At 38.8% G+C, this 20,243-nt stretch overlaps 1 protein-coding gene across 5 annotated transcripts; it reads right to left on the bottom strand.

The window, feature by feature from the left end:
• Positions 1–98: 98 nt before the first annotated feature.
• dcaf6 (ddb1 and cul4 associated factor 6) lies at positions 99–19,517 on the bottom strand. 5 transcript variants are annotated; one of them, XM_087803729.1, is made up of 21 exons: positions 19,123–19,517; positions 16,113–16,174; positions 15,414–15,506; positions 14,153–14,338; positions 13,960–14,073; positions 12,785–12,920; positions 12,500–12,711; positions 10,104–10,197; positions 8,932–9,045; positions 8,565–8,864; positions 8,288–8,458; positions 6,852–6,911; positions 5,249–5,513; positions 5,004–5,104; positions 3,985–4,285; positions 3,848–3,889; positions 2,554–2,692; positions 2,324–2,480; positions 2,167–2,255; positions 1,172–1,277; positions 99–600 (listed from the first exon to the last, which is right to left on the bottom strand). In XM_087803729.1, the coding sequence occupies exons 1-21, from the start codon at positions 19,205–19,207 to the stop codon at positions 542–544; spliced, it is 2,886 nt and encodes a 961-aa protein (XP_087659855.1). In that variant the 5' UTR covers positions 19,208–19,517; the 3' UTR covers positions 99–541. The 5 variants fall into 5 exon arrangements, with proteins under 5 accessions (XP_087659855.1, XP_087659856.1, XP_087659857.1 ...); XM_087803730.1 differs by lacking the exon at positions 3,848–3,889; XM_087803731.1 differs by lacking the exon at positions 6,852–6,911.
• Between the last annotated feature and the right edge of the window lie 726 nt (positions 19,518–20,243).

Here is a 20,243-nt window from a genome sequence, read left to right as displayed (position 1 = left end):
TTTTTCTGAATCCAAAGACGGGAGGTTGAAGTTTCCAGGCGACATCTTGGAAGACGCCGTGAAAGTTTTTTTTGATTTTTTTTTTTTTTTTTTCCAAATCTTGTAAAAGTTTAATTTATTATCATACAAGGTTTGGGGGGAGAAGAAACACTTTTTTTTTTCTTTTTCATTTTCCCCTTCAACAACAAAAACAAACATCTTTAAAGGATGATCTGTTAACATGCACGAGCGTCGCGTCAGATCCTCATGATTGCATTAGAAAAATGTAACACTGAAAAGACGCTCTCTCCGAAAAAAAAACAATATTGCACTTAACCAGCCACTACTCCCCCCCCGCCCGCCCCTCCCCCCTCACCTGGGGGTTGGGGTCGGGGTCACCCTCACACATCAAACACATCAGTACAAAAGTCTGTTTTTAAAAAAACACAAAAAAAAAACCAGCGGGGACTAGAAATGTAACCAGCTTCCAAAAACAAAATCCTCCTCGCTGCACTTAATTCTCGAGTGAAAAGTGACAAACTTAAATAAAAAACTCCCATGATTACTGCTCGTCCTCGTTCTCCTGACCGGAACCTTCGGAGCGATCCCCCTCCAGGCGGTCTGCGAACAGGAGAAATGGATCAAAGCTTTAGGAACGATACGATGCGTATCATGACATGGGTAGCAGTACGTCTTATATTTATGTAGTGACAAAGATATACTTGTAGTTGTGTTCGAGTACTTGACTCTTGCGTGTATAGAAGTCACAATTCTTGTAAATTCTGTGACCAAAACATCTCCAAACATCAGCTTTTAAAAGCTGCTGGAGTCGACTGTATCCTCTTGTCCTAAGCCATTGCCGAGATCTTGTGCTGGCTGCCATCTAGTGGCGGGAAGTTTAACACAACACAAAAACGTATAAATGCTCTCGGTATTTGCCACAAAATTGTAAATAAAAGTTAAAAAAGTTCTTATTTTTATGTACACTTTATTTTAATAAAGTACTTCAGGTACTCTGATTTCCTCACACAATAAAGTATCGATACAGTATTCTGAAAAAAAAACATATTTAAGTATCCATTTTGCTCCTCACAACCCTGATCTGCATCAGTCAATTGGAATGCTACATGTTTGTGTGTGTGTGTGTGTGTGTGTGTGGGTGGGTGCGCATCATTGTGAGTGCATGTCGTACCTGATCGGATGTTGTTGAGCGAGGCCAACATCCGAAGCATGAATGATGCCGGGACAGTGATGGTGTTCCGGGTCTCCTCCAGCATGAGCTCGTTCCTGGTAATGACCTTGGAAAACACACGGGAGTCGAGCTTGTTACTGTTGTATCTTACAACAGTTCTGAAGTGGTGACCCACAGTCCAAAAACATTGAGATGTTGATTGAGAAATTGACGGCAGGTTGTGGGTTTTTGTGTCCCTTGTGCCCCTAAGTAGCTGGGATGGACTCTGTTTTATTTACACTTCATCAGTACCATCAGGTAAAATGTTATGGAGTGAGATTACTGCCACCAGTTTGAGCGAGTGTGTCTTGGTTGTTGTACACTCCAAACATTTTTTTTTGAGCAAAATCACTCACGCTTAACCATTCATACACGTGCATTCAACATGTCATACGCGTGCACTCTAGCCGTCATACACGCGCTCAACTTCACTGCTACACACACTCAACATTTGTCTGCTCACAACACGAGTCTCGCGTGCTCGACATAAATGCAAGTTAGATGTCTGCCACGAAGACAGCCAAATGTTGAGCGCACAGCAGTGAAGTTGAGCGTGTGTATGACAGCTAGAGTGCGTGCGTATGACATGTTGAACGCATGTGTATGACTGGTTGAACGCGCAGCAGAGTTCACACTCACTTAAAAACCGTTGGCAGTAATCTCACTCCATAGAAATGTGACATTTCAAATTTCATGTAATGCGTATCCCTTGAGTTTGTCTCTGGGTCAAGGTGAACCAAAGGCCCAAAAACAAATGTGTTTGTGGTATCCCTTTTGTGGTCTCTGGGTCAATGTGACGCGAAGGCCTCAAAACAAATGCGTTTGTGGTAGGGAGCCAGGGAGGTCTGGACAGTGACATGTCAATCAGTTGTGAATTCACTTTTCATTTTCAAACAAAAGATGATTCTATTATTAAAAAAGGCGCATTAATAAATGTGATTCTGCCATCATCTCACCTCATCAGCCAGCACTCTGTTGAAGGACGGAGACTCCTCCAGAGGAGACCAGATCTTGATGTCGTAGTCGATCCCTGAAGAGGCCAGAACTAAAAGAAAGAACCGCGGCGGTGAGGACGACCTCGTGGTGAACACGTGACGAGAGAGCGAGACTCACTGGGGTCGAAGGGGTGCGGCTGCAGACAGTTGACCACGTGGTTGTCGGCCTCCAGCAGCATGAGGTGCTCGGCCGTGTGCCGGTCCCAGATGAAGATGTGGCCGCAGTCGGAGCCGCTCATCACGAAGTTGTTGCCCCAGAAGCACGACTCCTTGATCTGAGGATCCAGAATGACGAGTGAGCTCGAGAGGACTCGCAACAAGACATTCATCACCCGGCGGGGGTCGCACCATCGTCCTGGAGTTGCGGTGACCTTTGTAGACCATTTTGACCGACGGCCTCCGGATGTTCTGCGTCTCGCTCTCCTCCAGCTCCCGCCTCTCCTTCCTCCTGCGGAACAGCTCCTTGATGCGAGCGGCGGCCGAGCGTCTGCGATACAGAAGGTGGCGTGAGAGCGAAGACGAGTGAACCCCGACTTCTGAACGCGACATGCTTCATTAGTGAAGTGAGATCCAAACTTCATGCACACAAAGTTGTGTTTATTGCAGACGTTCAATTCACTCTGTGGAACCAACAAACCTTCTCTAGTGACGTCGCACACAAACATGCCTGATGCAAGAAACAAACTTTTATTCTTTTATATCATATTTTTTTTTATCACTTATTTGTTATTTATTCTCCTGCTGTTTCATGATACAGTGTCTGAACTACACAGTTGTTTCATGATACACTGCCTTAACTACACAGTTGTTTCATGATACACTGCCATAACTACACAGCTGTTTCACGATACAGTGTCTTAACTACACAGCTGTTTCATGATACACTGCCTTAACTACACAGTTGTTTCATGATACAGTGTCTTAACTACACAGCTGTTTCATGATACAGTGTCTTAACTACACAGCTGTTTCATGATACAGTGTCTTAACTATACAGCTGCATGATGATACACTGCCTTAACTACACAGTTGTTTCATGATACACTGCCTTAACTACACAGTTGTTTCATGATACACTGCCTTAACTACACAGCCGTTTCATGGTACACTGCCTTAACTACACAGCTGTTTCATGGTACACTGCCTTAACTACACAGCCGTTTCATGGTACAATGCCTTAACTACACAGTTGTTTCATGATACAGTGCCTTAACTTCACATCTGTTATATGAATCACTGCTTAACTACACAGTTGTTTCATGATACACTGCCTTAACTACACAGTTGTCTCATGATACACTGCCTTAACTTCACAGCTGTTTCATGATACACTGCCTTAACTACACAGTTGTTTCATGATACACTGCCTTAACTACACAGTTGTTTCATGATACACTGCCTTAATTACACAGTTGTTTCATGATACGTTGTCTTAACTCCACAGCTGTTTCATGAGGCCTTATAAACCCATCACTATATTTTTGCCCTTTTTTGGAACAGATTGTTTTCTTTAATTATTGTCACTTCATTCTCTTCAAGCATCTGGTGTGAGCTCGTGTGCATTAGTCACTTGTGAGGTCAGCGAGCAGCACAATGCGTCGTGTTGCAGCTGCAGGTCAAGCCGTGGCGGTCAGATTGTTACCTGATCATTCTATCCCCGACTGCCGATCCTCTGGTACTTACTCTATTTTAGCAGCGAAACAATGGGCATCACAAAGAATATCCTGATACAAAAACAATATCCACGACTGTTCGTGGCGCTCTGCGGCGGAGACGCACCTTTGACCCTGACCTCTGAACCTGGTCGAGGGGATGAGGATCGGATCGTCGTCGCTGTCGTCCGAGTCCTGGTTTCCTCTCGTGGCCTGACTGGGCGTGGCCTCGCCTCGCGGCTCCGTCGGGGGTTCTTGTCTCCTGGTGCCGCTTCCTTGAGTCTCCTCCGCGGGTTCAGACGGGACTCTCCCTGCACTGCTGCTCTTTGTGGCGCCATCTGCTGGACGGGAGGTGGAAGCTCCTCCGGCTTCATTAGAAGAGGCGACGGCAGAGGTTGCTGTGGCGCTCTGTTGGTCTGAGACGGTTTCTGACACGGAAAATCAAGATTTACTTCTTATCCTTTTTAGCAGATTTAAGGTTCATTATTCAGCGTATATATAAAAAATATATCGGTACCATCAGAATATGAAATGGTTGTATTTAACATTTTACAGAGGTTGATTGGGAACTTAAGGGATTAAGCGGCCGAAAATGAAAGGATGGATGGAAATGTTAAAAATAATTTTGTGGAAATGTTTATTTTTTTATGCATTTAATTATTTCTATATTGAAAGCCTCAATTAGATGTTTATTGAATAATTAACTTTAAAAAAAATGTATATTTACTTCAAATAATCTCTAAACTAAAAATGATCAAGATTATTTAATATATTTTTGTTCGAGGTCTTTTTTATAAACAATTATTGAAAAAGAATACAATTTAAAAAATCATTTTCTTTAAAAAATAGAACAAATTTTACCTCCTTATATACAATTATTGAATTCAATTATTTTAAAAACTAAAACAATTAAATGCTTTAAAGACAACAACATTTCAATGAAAAAAAAATTAAGTTTCACCATTTAATATTCTGATATACTCCATATATTTTAACCCTTGTGTTATGTCAGGGTCGAAAGGCCGGGAAACACGGTCACCTTGACCCTGAGGTAACACAAGGGATACCTCAAACACATTTGTTTTTGGATTAAAGAGAGGAGATTGATGATGCATCATTTGACATGTAATTATTATAGTTATTCACCTTGTTTCACTGCTGTGGTGATCGTAGACTCGGAGCTCGTGGCAGCAGCTTCTGATGACTTGGCGGCTCCGCTGCCCATCGAGCTGGACGTGCTGCTGCTCCTGTGAACCAGATGTTTGAATCTTAAACTGTGGCTTTGAAAAAAAAAAAAGTATCTGATCTTGAATCGACGATAAGACGAAGATGTGAGCAGGTGACTCGGAGCAGGACGGAAACACGGTCAGTACACTTTGAACTCCATTTACCATTCATCGGTGAAATTCAACCTGATGGTGCTGGTCGTGGTTCCTTCTGAGCTGTAATGCAGACTCAGGACTGGTTCTGCAGCTGCGGGTCGACTGGTGCCAGCAGAGATACTGGAGACACCGCTGCTGCCGCTGGTGCTGGTGGTACTGGTACTGGTACTGGTGCTGATACTAGTGCTGGTACTGGTGCTGGTACTGGTGCTGGTACTGGTGCTGGTACTGACCGGCACAGACGCGACCACAGCAGGTGACTCTGAAGCTCCTCCTGAAACACAGATAGAGTTTAGGCTTCAGAAAAAATCTCAAAATATGATGACGTGAGAAAAGTGTTCTGCAAACATCTGTTAGTGATCGAATCAACACAGAGTTCAAAAGTTACTTCAGCATTAGGACCATCCAGAGGTTGATTAGATCCACCTGCACGTGCATCAACCCTCGTATGGAAGTAGATCAGTGACGTCACAATATTGAATGGGTACAATTTGAAATGTTTGCATTTTGTTTTGAAATATTGATTAGCATTGAAATATTCTTTTAGCTTAATTGATATTTCTAAATTTAATTTTTTTAATTCGTTTTCATTAAATAATGTATTAAAACATTTGTATATTGAAATGTTTCATTTAGTTTTAACCTACTATTTCAAAAACTTATCACAATAATTAAAAAATATATTTCTTTATTCTTAATTTCCATTCAAATTGTTATTTCAGCCAATTGTAAGTAAGTAAGTAAGTAATATTTATTTATATAGCGCTTTTCGAGACCAGGGTCACAAAGCGCTTAAACAATCAAAACAATACTCAAAAAAGTACATACTTAAAAGATCAAGATAATACTGAGAACAACACAGGAGTTTGAGAAATTCAAGGAAAAGCCTGAACAAATAGAAACGTCTTAATTGTGGTAAAAGTTAGGTAGAACTTTATTGATCCCTCAGGAGGTCTCCTTCGGGAAATTGTTTATTTTTAATTTTAATTTAATGATAATATATTTTACTTTCTTTAAATTAAATTATTAAAAAAAACAAAAAAAAAAACAACTCACAAATCCAACCTACCTTTACAAAAAAAAAGTAAAATAAATTACAAAATAAAACAATTAAATCCTTCAGAAACAGCAACATTTAAATTCAACCTTTAAATATTCCGATGCCACTATTGTACTTCCATAGCCTCGTCGAACTCCAGAATGATGAAGATTTTTTCATTTAAGTGCCTTAAATCACAAAACAAGAGCGTTCTAATGATGCACAAGTATCACAAAAATAAGCAAAACATGTGCAATTGCAGTGATGAGTTCACTGAGAGGGGGTGTGCGATGAAGAGGAGAGTTTGGAGGGCAGGTCAGAGAGCGGTCGAGTTAGAAAGCGAGTCGGAGAGCGACTTGTAAAAGGTTAGTGGGCAAGTGTCCATTGTATTATTAGTTTCTCTTTTGTACTACTTTAAGTACTACTAAAGTCGCTAAAACATTTTCTGTCGTCAAAATAATTCAAATAAATATGTTGGTTTTTGTTTAATATGAAAGACTCAAAAAAATCCTAAGGATATTTTTTGTTCACGAAGAAAAGAGCAGTCGGGAGGTTGTGTGTTCAACGACGCACCCTGCTGCTCATCAAGTGTCATGGATCCCAGCTGTTTGTTTACCACAGACGAAGGGGAACCTGGAACACATAAACCACACTGACTAAACACTGGGCGTGCAGCAGAGCGGGTTCAGATCAGCCAATGAGCACCAAGCAAACCAGGACTCTTGCTTTGATGCCGTTAGTTCACACACAGAGTGAGGCGTCTGTGGAAGTTGATCAGCAGAATATTAACGGTTGAATTTCACATTTCTAATGTTGAAATTTTGTTTTGATTGAAATTCTGTTTAATTAGTTTTGTATTAATGTTGTCATCTTTTGAATCATTTAATGAAAATAGTATTTAAAAAAGGATGTTTAACACAAACGTGGAGCTTGATATTTGTATTATAATTATTAGAAAAGAAAGAAAGAAACTAAACTGAATATATTTTTATCCGCAGCCTCTTCATTTTTTTAATTGAAAAATAAATATATAAATATACTGTATATATATTTTAAAATATATATTTTTGCAATTATTGATTTCAATCATTCCTATATTAAAAGGTTAAATGATTTGTTTTAAATATCAACCATTGTGTTGTCTCTGGGTCAAGGTGAACGACCACTCCATACGTAAGCACAAGGGATAAAACAAATAGGTTTTTCAAACTTCAACACAGTAACATAAAGTAGTGCGAGGAACTATTTTCCGCACCCACCTTACTTATGTTGCCAATGTAACAGTGAACTCCCATCGTTCATTTCCATACTATGCGTATACGTACATATGGTGACGTCTGATGAGTTGCAACAATACTGAATTTAAATTATATGTCTATGTTGCCATTTCAAAATTTATCTAAAGCTCCGATTGGTTGGCTGGGCGGCAAAGCATTATGGGAGCTGTTCAGATTGTTGTTGAGAGGGATGGTAGCTCGAATGGAAAGTTTCCAGTTTTCAGTTAAAGTTGTTAAATAAATTTAAATCTTGTCTATTTTCCATTTACTAGTTGCAACTATTAATCATTTAATTATTAAAGTGATTTTTGAGAGTTTATGAGTGCGGTTGTGGAAAATATTAATGAAATTTCAAGGCCTCAACGTGTATTTCAATTGTTAAAAAATGACATTTAATGTCATTTAAACTCCTTGAATAAAAGACGAACCACTATTATAACAATAACAATAATAATAATAATAACAGTAATAATTATAATAATAACAGTGATAATTCATATGAGAAATAGAACACTTAAAGTAAAGAAAGGGTATATTTTGTAGCAGATTTTAATATTGTAGTTCCCAAGTCAACCTTGTCTAATGAAGAGGAAGAGCCAGGTTATGTATTAGGATCAACACGGTGCATGATTGGTCTAGAGGTGAATTATGTTGGGGTTAGTGGTCACTACAGCCTCCTCAAGGATGCTACATGAACACGGGGGCTCAGGCAGCAGAGGGGGGGTCAATAACCTGTCTGGGGTTCTGGCTCTGAGGCAGTGGCTCTTTCTGACCGTCTCTCGGGGGCAGACGGGGAAGAGGAGGCGGTCGCCCGCCGACCCATCCCCGGCGGGTCGGCCAGCCGGAGCAGCCTCTGCAAACGTCTACACACTAAACTAATAGGCAGCCGGTGAGGGCCGTACTCTAGCGGAGAGGAAGAGGAGGAAGCACTGTTAGGAAGAGGAGGACGAGAGGCGGGAGAAGAGGGATGGCAGGAAGCTGAAGTTGAACGGTTGGAGGAACAACTCACCGGAGAGAACGGCCTCGGAGGTGGGAACGCTCTGGTTGGACGTCCCGGGTCCGTCAGTCGGAATTCTCTCGGTCGACAGCGAAGAGGAGGCGACGGCCGAGGTGGACGGGGCGCCGGACGCATCCGCTGAAGGAGAGTCGGACGCAGGATTCGTTGCAGCGACTGATCCGGACTCAGGTGCGGCTGCGGCGGTGCCGGAGGAGGAGGAACTCTCTGTCGCCGCCGCCGCCTCTGCGGCCTCCGTCTGCTGGCCCAGCGTGATGGCCGGAAGCGTGGGAATATTTGGACGAATCGCTGTTCCTGGAGGACGGAAAGAGGAAGAGTAATAAGTGGGCGCTCGAAACCGATCGTCTCACGGCTGCCGTACCTCGGGGTCGAGTCTGAGTTCCTCGGCTGTTCTGTGCTTCGCCGGCCTCCTCGAACCAGCGCGACAACATGTCCGACATCCTCTGCATCAGAGACACGTTCGGGCTCTGCTCGCCTGCAGGAGACAGAAAACCATGAAGTTGAAGTCGAGGAAAGGATGTTTTGATGTTTGTATTATATTGATCTAACAATGGAAGAACTCAAAAAAGAAAAGTCGTAAATGAAACTTCCAGTGATTTTGATGTTATTACAAACAATAAATGATTTAATTTTCCTTTTTTTATTAACTTGAATTGATTCTTATCCATCTTTATTCAAGGCTCTTTCTTATTAAATACAGCAGACAATCAAATTGCTTCTTATAAAACGTTTAATGTTAATTCTTTTGAGGTAAAGTTAGTTAGTTTAACATTTTGCATGTTTAAATGGTTTACTGAAACTTTTATTTTTTTATTCTTATCGTAGTTTTTAATCATCATATATATATATATAGAAAAAATATATGAATTTAAAATATTAAATATTTTTAAAATAAAATGCCTTTTTCTTTTACACAGAGTTTTATCTTCTAATTAGAGTAAATACAATAAAAACATTTTTTTCTAAATTCAATATCTTCTTATTCGTAGTCAAATTAAATATAAAAATGTTATAATATTGCCATCAGACAATACCACAAAAAACTAATTTTTACTTTTCATTTTCCGCCAAACATGTGATGCGTAGTCACATCATTGGCTATTAAAAAATAATAATAATCAATCAAAGAAATTCAACATAAATAATTCAAGCATTCGATATTCTAATGTTACTGATATACAGTCTTAATTTTTTCCTTGAACATACACGAATTATAAATTATTTTTATTTGTTTAATTGATGTGATTGTGGTTTATAAAGTAATTGGAATTGACTCCTTGGCAGAGGTATGCATCATCCTCGTGCTTTACCATTTTGCTTATGAATTGGTTGCATTTTTAAAACACAAAAAGTTATACAAAAAAAAAAGAAAAACAAGGATGGATAGAAGAAATATTGGCGATCTTTCTATTCTCTGGTGACACCAAATGCTATTAAACTAGTACATCGTTGAATGAGGCTCCAGCAGCTCGTCGTCGGTCAGTCCTAGTTAAAGCTAAAAGTCTGTCGTGCTGCCAGCTGCTGGGATCTCACCATCTCTCTCGCGCTCGCTCTCGGGGCGAGCTCGGGGTCCGGTGTCGGACCAGTCACCTCGCAGACGCAGACGCTTCACGGGAGGCTGCCTCAGCTGTGGAAACACACAGAAGGGAAAGATTAGCCGTGTGTCGGTCAGAAATAGCTCGGCTGCCGCCGCCAAAACGCTGCTCAACTGTCAGTATCTCACTAGAGTGACCCCCCCGCCCCCCACATCTACTGTCCCACTTACACTGCTGAGGCAACTGGCTCAAAGTCGCAAATAGTGAACACGGTCCCCGTTACAAAACTGCTTTACTTACTAAACGTTATTAGTTCTAAATCAATACGGAGATTTGTTTCTTCATATTCAATTTAAAAAGGTTTCCTCAATAAAACACTTCAAAACAACATCAAACTAAACTGTTTAACTGCTATTAAATAAAATAAAAAAACATAAAAACCATATTCATTTCAACAAAAATAAAAAGATTAAATCAACTTTATAATATGGGCAAAACCCCAAAATTGATTGGCTTCAATCAACAAAATATTTTCACTAATATATAAACTGTTCCTTGATTTACTGACTTTTAACTTTTTAAAAAATGTATATTTTAGCAACTTTTTTTGTATAAAAAATGTTTTGGAATGAACTTTAATGAAGCCATTTTTTTTATTAAAGCAATTTTTATTTTGATTAAAGCTGCTTTTTTTTATTTAAGTTTTTCATTCATTTATTCAAGCTTCTTTTTTTTATTTATGCAACTTTTATTTCCTAATTTTAATTGTTGGTTTGAAGCAAACAATTCTTTATTGAAGCAACGTTTCATTGATTGAAAAATGAAATAATCAAAGGAAAGATTTTTCAAAATTAATGGAAAAATATACCTTTATAAAAAAATAATGACAAAATATAAGTAAAACATGTCTAAATGTGAACGAAGAGCGGAAGAGAAAGAGAAAGAGAGAGAGAGGGAGCGAGAGAGAGAGAGAGAGAGAGGCAGGACTCAGGAGAAGTTTTACTAGCGCGACCAGTTCGCTGGAGCTATTTTAAAAGCCGGAGAATCACAGGCTGCATCGGAGTCTGTATTTGGAAAGGAATGCGTGTGGTGTTCTGCTGCACAGCTCCATGACTTTGAAAAACTGGCACCATGATGGAGCCCATCAGTGACGTTGAGGCTCTTTAGTTCACCTGGGGTTAAATATCTGCGAGGGGTTGATGAAGAAAGAGAAATTGTGCCGTCGTCATGGAAACAAAAACGGAGCGTATTGCTTGGATTGACAAACCAAGTAAACACAGAATAGAGTCTGGCGGTGAGAAATGTTAACATTGTATAGACTTAACAATTCATCCACACACACAGACACACACATTTTAACTTTAGTATTTTAGTAGTTTTAAATAAAAGTGGCCAATTTTATATTAAAATAAATCACTTAAATAAAGGCGACAACTTTTGTTGTGTTGACTTATATTTTTCTGTAATATTTATTTTTAAATGTACTGCTTTATAAAGTATGTGGTCATGATGTTCTCGCCCAGTAATTTTTAGGGATGTAAGAAAAGCAACATTTCTTCACGCGATACTGTATTATTGACATACAACAGTATCAATTGAAAAAATATATATCTATATTGTAATATATACTGTATATTTTTTTGCCTTCATATCAAATTTTATTTTGTATATAGGCTATTTTATCGTATATATTTCCATAACGTGTGAAAAAAACACTAAGTTACAGTTTCAATTCAAATATTTTGTAATATTTTTGTGTTGCAATTAAACTTCCGGCCTCTAGATGGCAGCAGTCATAACATCCTCTGCTGCTCAAGCAACGATGAGATCCCTGTGATGACTGAGGACGAGAGGATACAGTCGTCTCCTTTAAAGGCTGCCGTTTGTACATAGTAGATATTTCAATAAAGTGTGTTTAAAATACAATTATTTTTATTTTTACTTGCAATTAACATGTAAATATTTGAGGCGTTTGTTAATGTTTGTGTTACAGTCGAAGTTTCTGCCTCTAGATGGCAGCAGTCATCGTCATCTTCAACTAAAGGAACAATAAAATCCCAAGGATTCTGGCGATGACTGAGGGTGAGAGGATACAGTCGACTACAGCAGCTTTTAAAGCTGATGTTTGGACATATTTTCAAAACAAATGAAAGCAGTTACAACTTTGTCAAGAGTCATGTGGTCTTTAAATTCTGCAACACCAGAGACAAGTACTCGACAATACTCAACCACATCCGTGTTACTACAGCATCACAATATATTGTATTATTTGCTCTGTATCTAGATACGCATCGTATCACCAGATACACTTACAAACCTGTGAAATGAAGCTTATTTAAACGTCAATAAAGGTCACACGACAGTCAACGCGTGGATGGAATCGAACCCTCTCACCTCCTCCCGGCGCTCCTCTGACGGCCCCTTCAACTCCCGGGCCTGGTCGTCTTTGGGATTAAAAAGGTAGATGTAGTCGGAGGAGTAGCTGACCAGCACCTCCTGGCCGTCCTCGCTGTAGCAGAGGGAGGTGACGCGACACGACTTGTTGGACAGATGATCGGGAACGAATCTGACGCACATGCCGGTCGTCCCGCGGCCCATGTAGTTACCTAGGTAGAGAGACAGTTGGGGTGAAGGGGTTCTCGTTGACTCAGTTCTATAGACTAGAGATCTGTGATTTACCCGTGGCCCTGGTGCCCAGCATGCGTCTGTCGTAGATCCGCACCGAGCTGTCGGAGCAGCCCACGGCCAGGTAGTACGGCACCAGCGGAGAGATGGCTATGGAGGTGGCTGCTCTCCGGCAGTTGATCAAAATGTCCTGTCGGTGACGGGAAAATGAGAAACCGTTGACAACGTCTTTGATGAAACGATTCAAAGTCATAGCTCAACACAAAGTGGTGACATGAGAGAAAATATCCGTACAATATCACAATTTATTTTTTTAACGATAAATATTTATCAGCACTGTCTGGATTTTTTTTTATCTTGGAAAATAAAGTATTGGCTTTTAAATTATATTGTATAAAGATATTTTATGGTGAATATTTCAGTCAAGTGTATGTAAAATAAAATAATTTGATTATTTTTATTTACAATTAACATGCAAATATACAGTGCGTTTGTTCATTTATGTGCTGCAATTACACTTCCGGCCACAAGATGCTAGATGGAACAATGAAATCCAGCAAGATCGCGGCGATGACCGAGGACGAGAGGATACAGTCGACTCCAGTAGCTTTTTAAAGCTGATGTTTGGACATAGTTTCAAAACGAAAGCAGTTACAACTTTGTGAAGAGTCATGTGGTCTGTATATATTTTTATAAAGTGTGTAAAGATTAAAATGATATTTTTATAAACAACTAAAATGTAAATATTCACAGCATTTATTCATTTTTGTGTTGCAATTTAACTTCCGGCCACTAGATAGCAGCAGTCTTGTGCACTACTGCGTACTACGCAACTAAATAAACGATGAAATCCTGCGAGATCCCAGCGATGACTGATAACGAGAGGATACAGTCGACTCCAGCTGCTTTTAAAGCTGATGTTTGGACATAGTTTGATTTCAAAACAAATCAAAGCAGTTAAGAATTTTTCAAGAGTCATGTGGTCTGTAAATTCTGCAACACCAGAGTCAAGTACGCGACAATACTACAAATATATCCTTGTTCCTGCAGTATCGCAATATATTGTATTGTTGCCTTTGTATCGTGATACGTTTCTTATCGCCAGATTCTTGCCAGTACTCGCCCCTGGTAATATGGAAGTACACTGTTGTTTAAATTAAATATTTTTCCCTTTCCAGTCAAGTCCAGTCCTACATCTAAAATATATGACATTGTAAACTTCAACGTACATCTTTGCAATCTTCTTTTGTGCAGCTGGTTTTGGTGCGGAGGTCGAACCATCGCACTGTGCCGTCCTCCCCGCAGGACAGAAAGGTGTAGGGGTCATTTGGTACCGTCATAATCTGAAGTGAACAAAGAGCAAATGGTTGTCACTTGCTAGCCTTCGCCAACCTTCAAGCCTTCCTAGTCACGTCCACTGACCTCATAAGCAGTTCCATAGTGGCAGGTGAACTGACACTGTCGGTTCTGGTCTGCGCTCTTCTCGGTGTTGGTGTAGTAGATGATGCCGTCCCCAGAGCAGGACACGATCTCCTGGTCGTTCGTGTGAGGCATGAACTTTGCACTGAAGATGTTCGCCCGGTGGCCCGACCGTATGGAGACTTTGACCTACGGAACATCGAGATATCATCCGTTAACGACTTGTTCAATGATTCCGACGGATGTTAACGATGGATTTGATAACAGGGTCAGTCCGTTTTTAGATATACCCTAATTTCCAGACGATAAGCCTCTATTTTTGTCACACAGGATGCGAATTATCTATGGATTTTTACGGATTAACGGCCTCCAGGAGGCGCCATAACAGGAAAGAAAGAGCGAGACAGATTGACAGTGACTTGTGGTAAGATGGTTATTTTTTTTAATTACACTGTTTTAGTCTATTAAAACTGTGATAAACACATGTAACAACGAGGAAACCTGAAGCAATACTGTAAATGTACCTTTCATCCTATAATGTAATGTAAGTAAGTAAGTAAGTAATATTTATTTATATAGCGCTTTTCGAGACCAGGGTCACAAAGCGCTTAAACAATCAAAACAATACTCAAAAAAGTACATACTTTAAAGATCAAGATAATACTGAGAACAACACAGGAGTTCCAGAAAATCAAGGAAAAGCCTGAACAAATAGAAACGTCTTAAGATGTTTCTTAAAGGAGTCAGTAGACTCCATCAAGCGCAAAGAGAGAGGAAGATTGTTCCAAAGCTTAGGAGCAACAGCCTGAAAAGATTTCTCTCCTCTGGTCCTGAACCGTGTGCGAGGAACCATAAGTAGATTCTGATCCACAGACCTCAGAGCCCGAGCTGGGGTGTAAGGCTGGATCAGATCAGTGATGTAAGGAGGAGTTTGACCATGAATAGATCTGAAAGTAGGAACCAGAATTTTAAATTTGATCCTGAAAGAAACTGGAAGCCAGTGAAGAGTTTTAAGGATCGGAGAAATGTGAGTTCTTCTACTTGAGCAGGTCAGAATTCTCGCTGCAGAGTTCTGAATCAACTGCAGGCGAGACAACTCCTTCTTGTTCAGACATGAAAACAAACTGTTACAATAGTCCAAACGTCTGTTGCTTTACATCATAACCTCTATTTTTATGGTCTATTAGGTCATGGCTTCGACATGCAAAACAAGCAGCGAAAGTTAAAAATAAATAAAAACAATTTCATGAATATATACTCATACCTTTTTGTTGTAAGGGTTGGTAATGGCCAGAAAAGTGTCGTCTGATCCCGACAGGAGATATTCACCCGTGTCATTCCAAGATATCGTGTTAACCTGACAGGTTCAAGAAGGCAAAGAAGAAAAACAAATCAAAATCTCTGCTTTAAGACTGTTTCGTAAATGCTTTTGATTGAGGAACACACAGCAATATATACAATTAACATTGTTTTATACAAATTTGTTTTTCTGCTGGAGCCAAAAAAGACGACAATAATTGAGAGCAAAACATAACATAACATGAGAGATTTTATTTTATGGTGCGTTCCTGATCCATTCCACGAGGATGAAGCGTTTTATTGTCTCAATAGTCCCATGAGAACCACCTGCTTGTATACTTTACAGCCAGTTTAACAGCATCCAGACATGAACTCTTAAACCATCTAAATAATTATATATTTTGGGAAAACTGGTGATTAACAAAAAAGGCACTAACACTAATTTAAAAATCAATCTGTTTTCCCAAAATATCCCAACATAAAACCTATTTTTATTTGTGTATGTGTTTTAAAGAGTTGCACAAGTTGTTGATGTTGTTCTTCTGCTGCGACTGATATCTGAGCAGTGGATTTCTGTAAGAGGTCAGCTGGTCACGGATCTGCTTTCGGTCACGTTCAGACCTGCTTTTTTAAAATTTATTTAAAAAACATGGATGATACTTACACAGCCATCGTGAACATTCAGTGTTGATTCAAGTTTGAGCTTCTGGACGAATTCTCTTCTACCTGGAGGGAACAAATAAAATCATTGATAAGTAACAACACCTTAATTAAATATCTTAATATTTACTCACAAACTAGGAATTATTTCGTATATATTGACCTAAAAATATATACAATTCAGAACATCTTCAGTTGTTTCTTTTCACTAAAATTAATGTTATATATGAATATTATGTGTGATTTATATTACGTGTGTGAAAAAGAAGTAATGTAAAGTGAAAAATCGAAATCTTATCTTAATTTAAACTCTAAAACTAGGCATTGTTTTTATTTTATTTTTTTAATGGGAACATTCAAATAAATATTTAATTACCGATATATACAATTCTTGAGATTTTTCCATTTGATTCATCATTTACATCACGTCCTACAAATTCTGTAAATATCATATTTTGATGTATACGAGTGTAAAAAAGTAATAGGAAGAAAGTTTTCAAAAAATTAAAAAACAGGTAAATCCTAATTTAACATTATTTAAAACTTTTAAACTAGGTCTTATTTATTATTCATTTAATTATTTTTCATATTATTTTATTTTGGGAAAGATCAAATACAGATTTTAAGTTAAAAGTACATACATTTCTAGAAGGTTTTTTTTTTTTTCCAATAGAATCAATTCAAATTCATAATTCAAATTCAAATTATAAGAATCTCAAACTTTATGTCAATGTGTGTAAAAAGGTAATATAAATAAAGTTTTAAAGAAAATGTTAAACTAGTAAACTTATTTTAAACTCTAAAATTAGGCATTATTTGTTATTCATGTAATCCTTTATTCATTAGTTTGTTTAGGAAAAGTTAAAGCATATGTCATACTAGCTTTTACTTATTTTGTAATAGGATTAATGCTTAACAAACTCTTATGTGAATCTCATACTTTGATCATTTGTGTGTGTGCGAAAAAAGTAATGGAAATAAAAAAAATTAAAACTCCAAAACAAGGTAAATCTGAAAAAGAGTTACAACACAAAACACTTTGTACTTCGTTGTTTTTTCCATTATCTTAATGCACAAATAAAAGCATATATTAGTCAACCTTTTCTCCGTCTCTCCACAATACAGCTTTAAGAGCATCAACCCTTTCATCGCGACCAGGGTTCCTGTCCCGCTGTCGTAATCTCCATGCAGCTAAATGGAGAAGTGACTAACCTTCCGTGGCACTTCCTATACCTAGAGCGCTGCTATATCTTGACCCAGGGACCTTCTTATCACGGTCGTGCTCCAGACCCGAGCTGGATTTGTTTTTCCAATATGCTGCGGCAGTGATGACGGCTGGCGCGTTATCTTTGTTTAACTGAGGCTCAATTTAGCATTTTGAACAGGAATAGTTTCAGCTTCCTTCTGTTGGCCGCCTGTGGGTTTTAACAAAGACCAGAATGGAAGTCTGAAGTGAGTAAAGCGCACATGTGGCCCTTTGACCCTTGATAGCTGTACTACAAATGAAAATTAAATTATAAGTTCCAGAAACGAGATTATTCATTTAATAATATAGCAGCTAAAAGACAGAATTAATCAAATAAATATATTTCTTAATCTTTTATTTTCCACTAAGGTGATTTTTCCCTTTTCAGTTCTAAAAGGTTATATTCAATCTTTATCTTCAGCCAATATTTTTAAATACCGATTTAAGATGACACTATTCTAATGATAGTCGATGGCTCATAAAAATCTTTAATTGCATATTAATTGCATATTCGCAAGCCTTTCTTTTTTTCCCCCCTTTTGTTTTTCAAACTTATCAAGGTCATTTTTCTTTCCTTCTTTCTCACGGCCCCTTCCAAAATTCAATGCATACAATGCGGCCCCTTATTAAATGCAATGGCCCCCGATGGGTTCTTTATAGATGACCAAAAAACGGAAAAGTAAGAAAAACTACTGAAAATAACTCCAAATAATTCAATGAAAAATGTCTGGTTCATGATAAAGGTAATAAAATACTCAGTAAATGTAACAAGTGGCTTTAAAGGTCAACTAAACCCAACTCTCCTGACTCACTCTCAAGTTTCAAATGTTGAATCTTCCTCTCCAAGATGCAGTAAGTTCCTCATCATGGCCACGTTTTCAAGTTGTCACTTTACAAAGTTCTGAAATCTCGAACGAGAGGTTACGAGAGCGGAGTCCATTAAGACGTAATAATGCCTTCACTCCTCCTCCAGCCAGCTGTCATCACGCCCAGTTTTGTATATACAACAAGTCCCTCGGAGGTGGAGACTTTTGGGATTGATGACTTGCGGTGACAAACCATGATGCTTGACCAATCACAGTAGAGTGGATGTGGTTTTGGTGAATGAGATTTTAACTCCAGATACTTTTTTTTAGTATAAATATTTCAATGAAAATAGAGTTTTGTACACACAGACACTACTATACTGATGAGTACAATAGAGTTTCAACATCCATTTATGACACACATTCGTTGAACTCTCAAGTGCAGCCAGGAAAGGCGAGATCACAAGAAGACATTTGACTTGATCCTTGTGTGGAATCATAGGTGTTTGTTTACACCCAGAGCCAGGGTTGCGAACTCATGCTACAGCTAGTTAGCTCTGTGGGAAAAAAACAACAGTCGGGGGGTTTTAAATCCACTCCTGAGGGACTTAGGTAAGGGACTTTAAACCCCCAAATTTGGGCGTAACCAAGCCTTAGGCATGTGGCTTTTAGAACCACAATGAGACACCAGCACTCCTTTTGTATCAGGGGGTAAAAAGGTGGGAATACAATGATACAAATAATGAAGTAAACTGGATTAAACAGATGTATAAAGATGTGATAAACAAGCTCCTGTGTTTGGCAACACAACTGGTGAGCAAATTAAAATAAATCTCAAGTTTCCTATGACCTCAATATCGAAGAGAAGGAGAAATCTATTAATAATTCTCGCATATCTCGTGGAAAGACGTGTGATGGATGGAACGACTGGAGCATAAATAATAAAGAGGTAAAAAACTCACCTAAATAGTTGGTCCTGATCGCGTTCGGTTCGCTGTATCCTATCAAGCGTTTATTGACATCCCAGACGAGGTTGGAGCAGGACATGGTGAGCGGAGGTGGTCTTGGGTTGACAATAACATTGAAGCTAACGGACCCCGTCGCCTGCTTTTTATCCTACGTCGCCAGCTACTAGCTTAGCTGCGGTGCTGCTGCTGCTGCTGGCTGCCATCGCCCCGCGGGTTTCTCCCGGTACTCCTTGCCTGGTCTCCTCCCTCCCTCGTCGGTAAGAGGTGCGAACTTTCCTTCGCCCGGCGGGTGTTTGGACTGAAGCTCGGTGACAGGGGGGCAGATCGGCCACTGACACTTGAGTGACACAGAGCAGCGACGTCAAAACAACGCGAGAGAAGTCGGGTTTTTTTTTTTTCTGCGGTTGACAAACAAAGAAATGATCCAACAGCGCCCTCATATGGAAAGGAGTTGAATTTCTCCAGACTAGTATTTATTATTCGATTGTTTTTTATTTAATTATAGCGAAACGATTTTATTTAATACCGGGAGGTCGGTGGCAAAAAAGGAAAACACAATGTAGGTAAATAAATATCATAATAATCATAATAATCATAATACAATTATTTTTAAAGGTCAATTTTTAAAGGTCAATTTTTTAAGATCGTTTTATTTTATTTTATTATCTCTTTTATTATTTCTTTTTTTTTCCTTGCACTTTATTTTCAATTGTGCTGCTGTTGTAAAAGTGTGTTTCCACTCTGGGGATGAATAAACATTTTCTATTCTATTCTATTCTATTTTTTTTTACTTTTAGTAAACAAATTAGTAGAAAGGATTTATTAAGGGTATGATTTGTTTCTGTTTGCATGATCAGTCAAAACTTCTTAGCAGGCCGCTATCATGTCACTAATATAGTTCTTGTTTGTGTGTTTTAATATGGGAATTATCTTAAACTAAACCAAACATTAATTTGCCTATTTGGGGAGATATGTCAGAACCACCCTCTTTACTCTGGTTTACAACACAGTTTTGGGTGCACAGGATGTCATATACGATGTATATAGCAAAACACAACAGACTAAAAGAACATTATTATCTAAAAGGTTAAATTTACAGATGACTGCAACCACCA

This window comes from Callionymus lyra, chromosome 12 (genome assembly GCF_982586985.1).
Source record: "Callionymus lyra chromosome 12, fCalLyr1.hap1.1, whole genome shotgun sequence".
NCBI lineage: Eukaryota > Metazoa > Chordata > Actinopteri > Syngnathiformes > Callionymidae > Callionymus > Callionymus lyra.
Note: the sequence above shows the minus strand (reverse complement) of the source record. Positions and strands in the feature narration are given on the sequence as shown.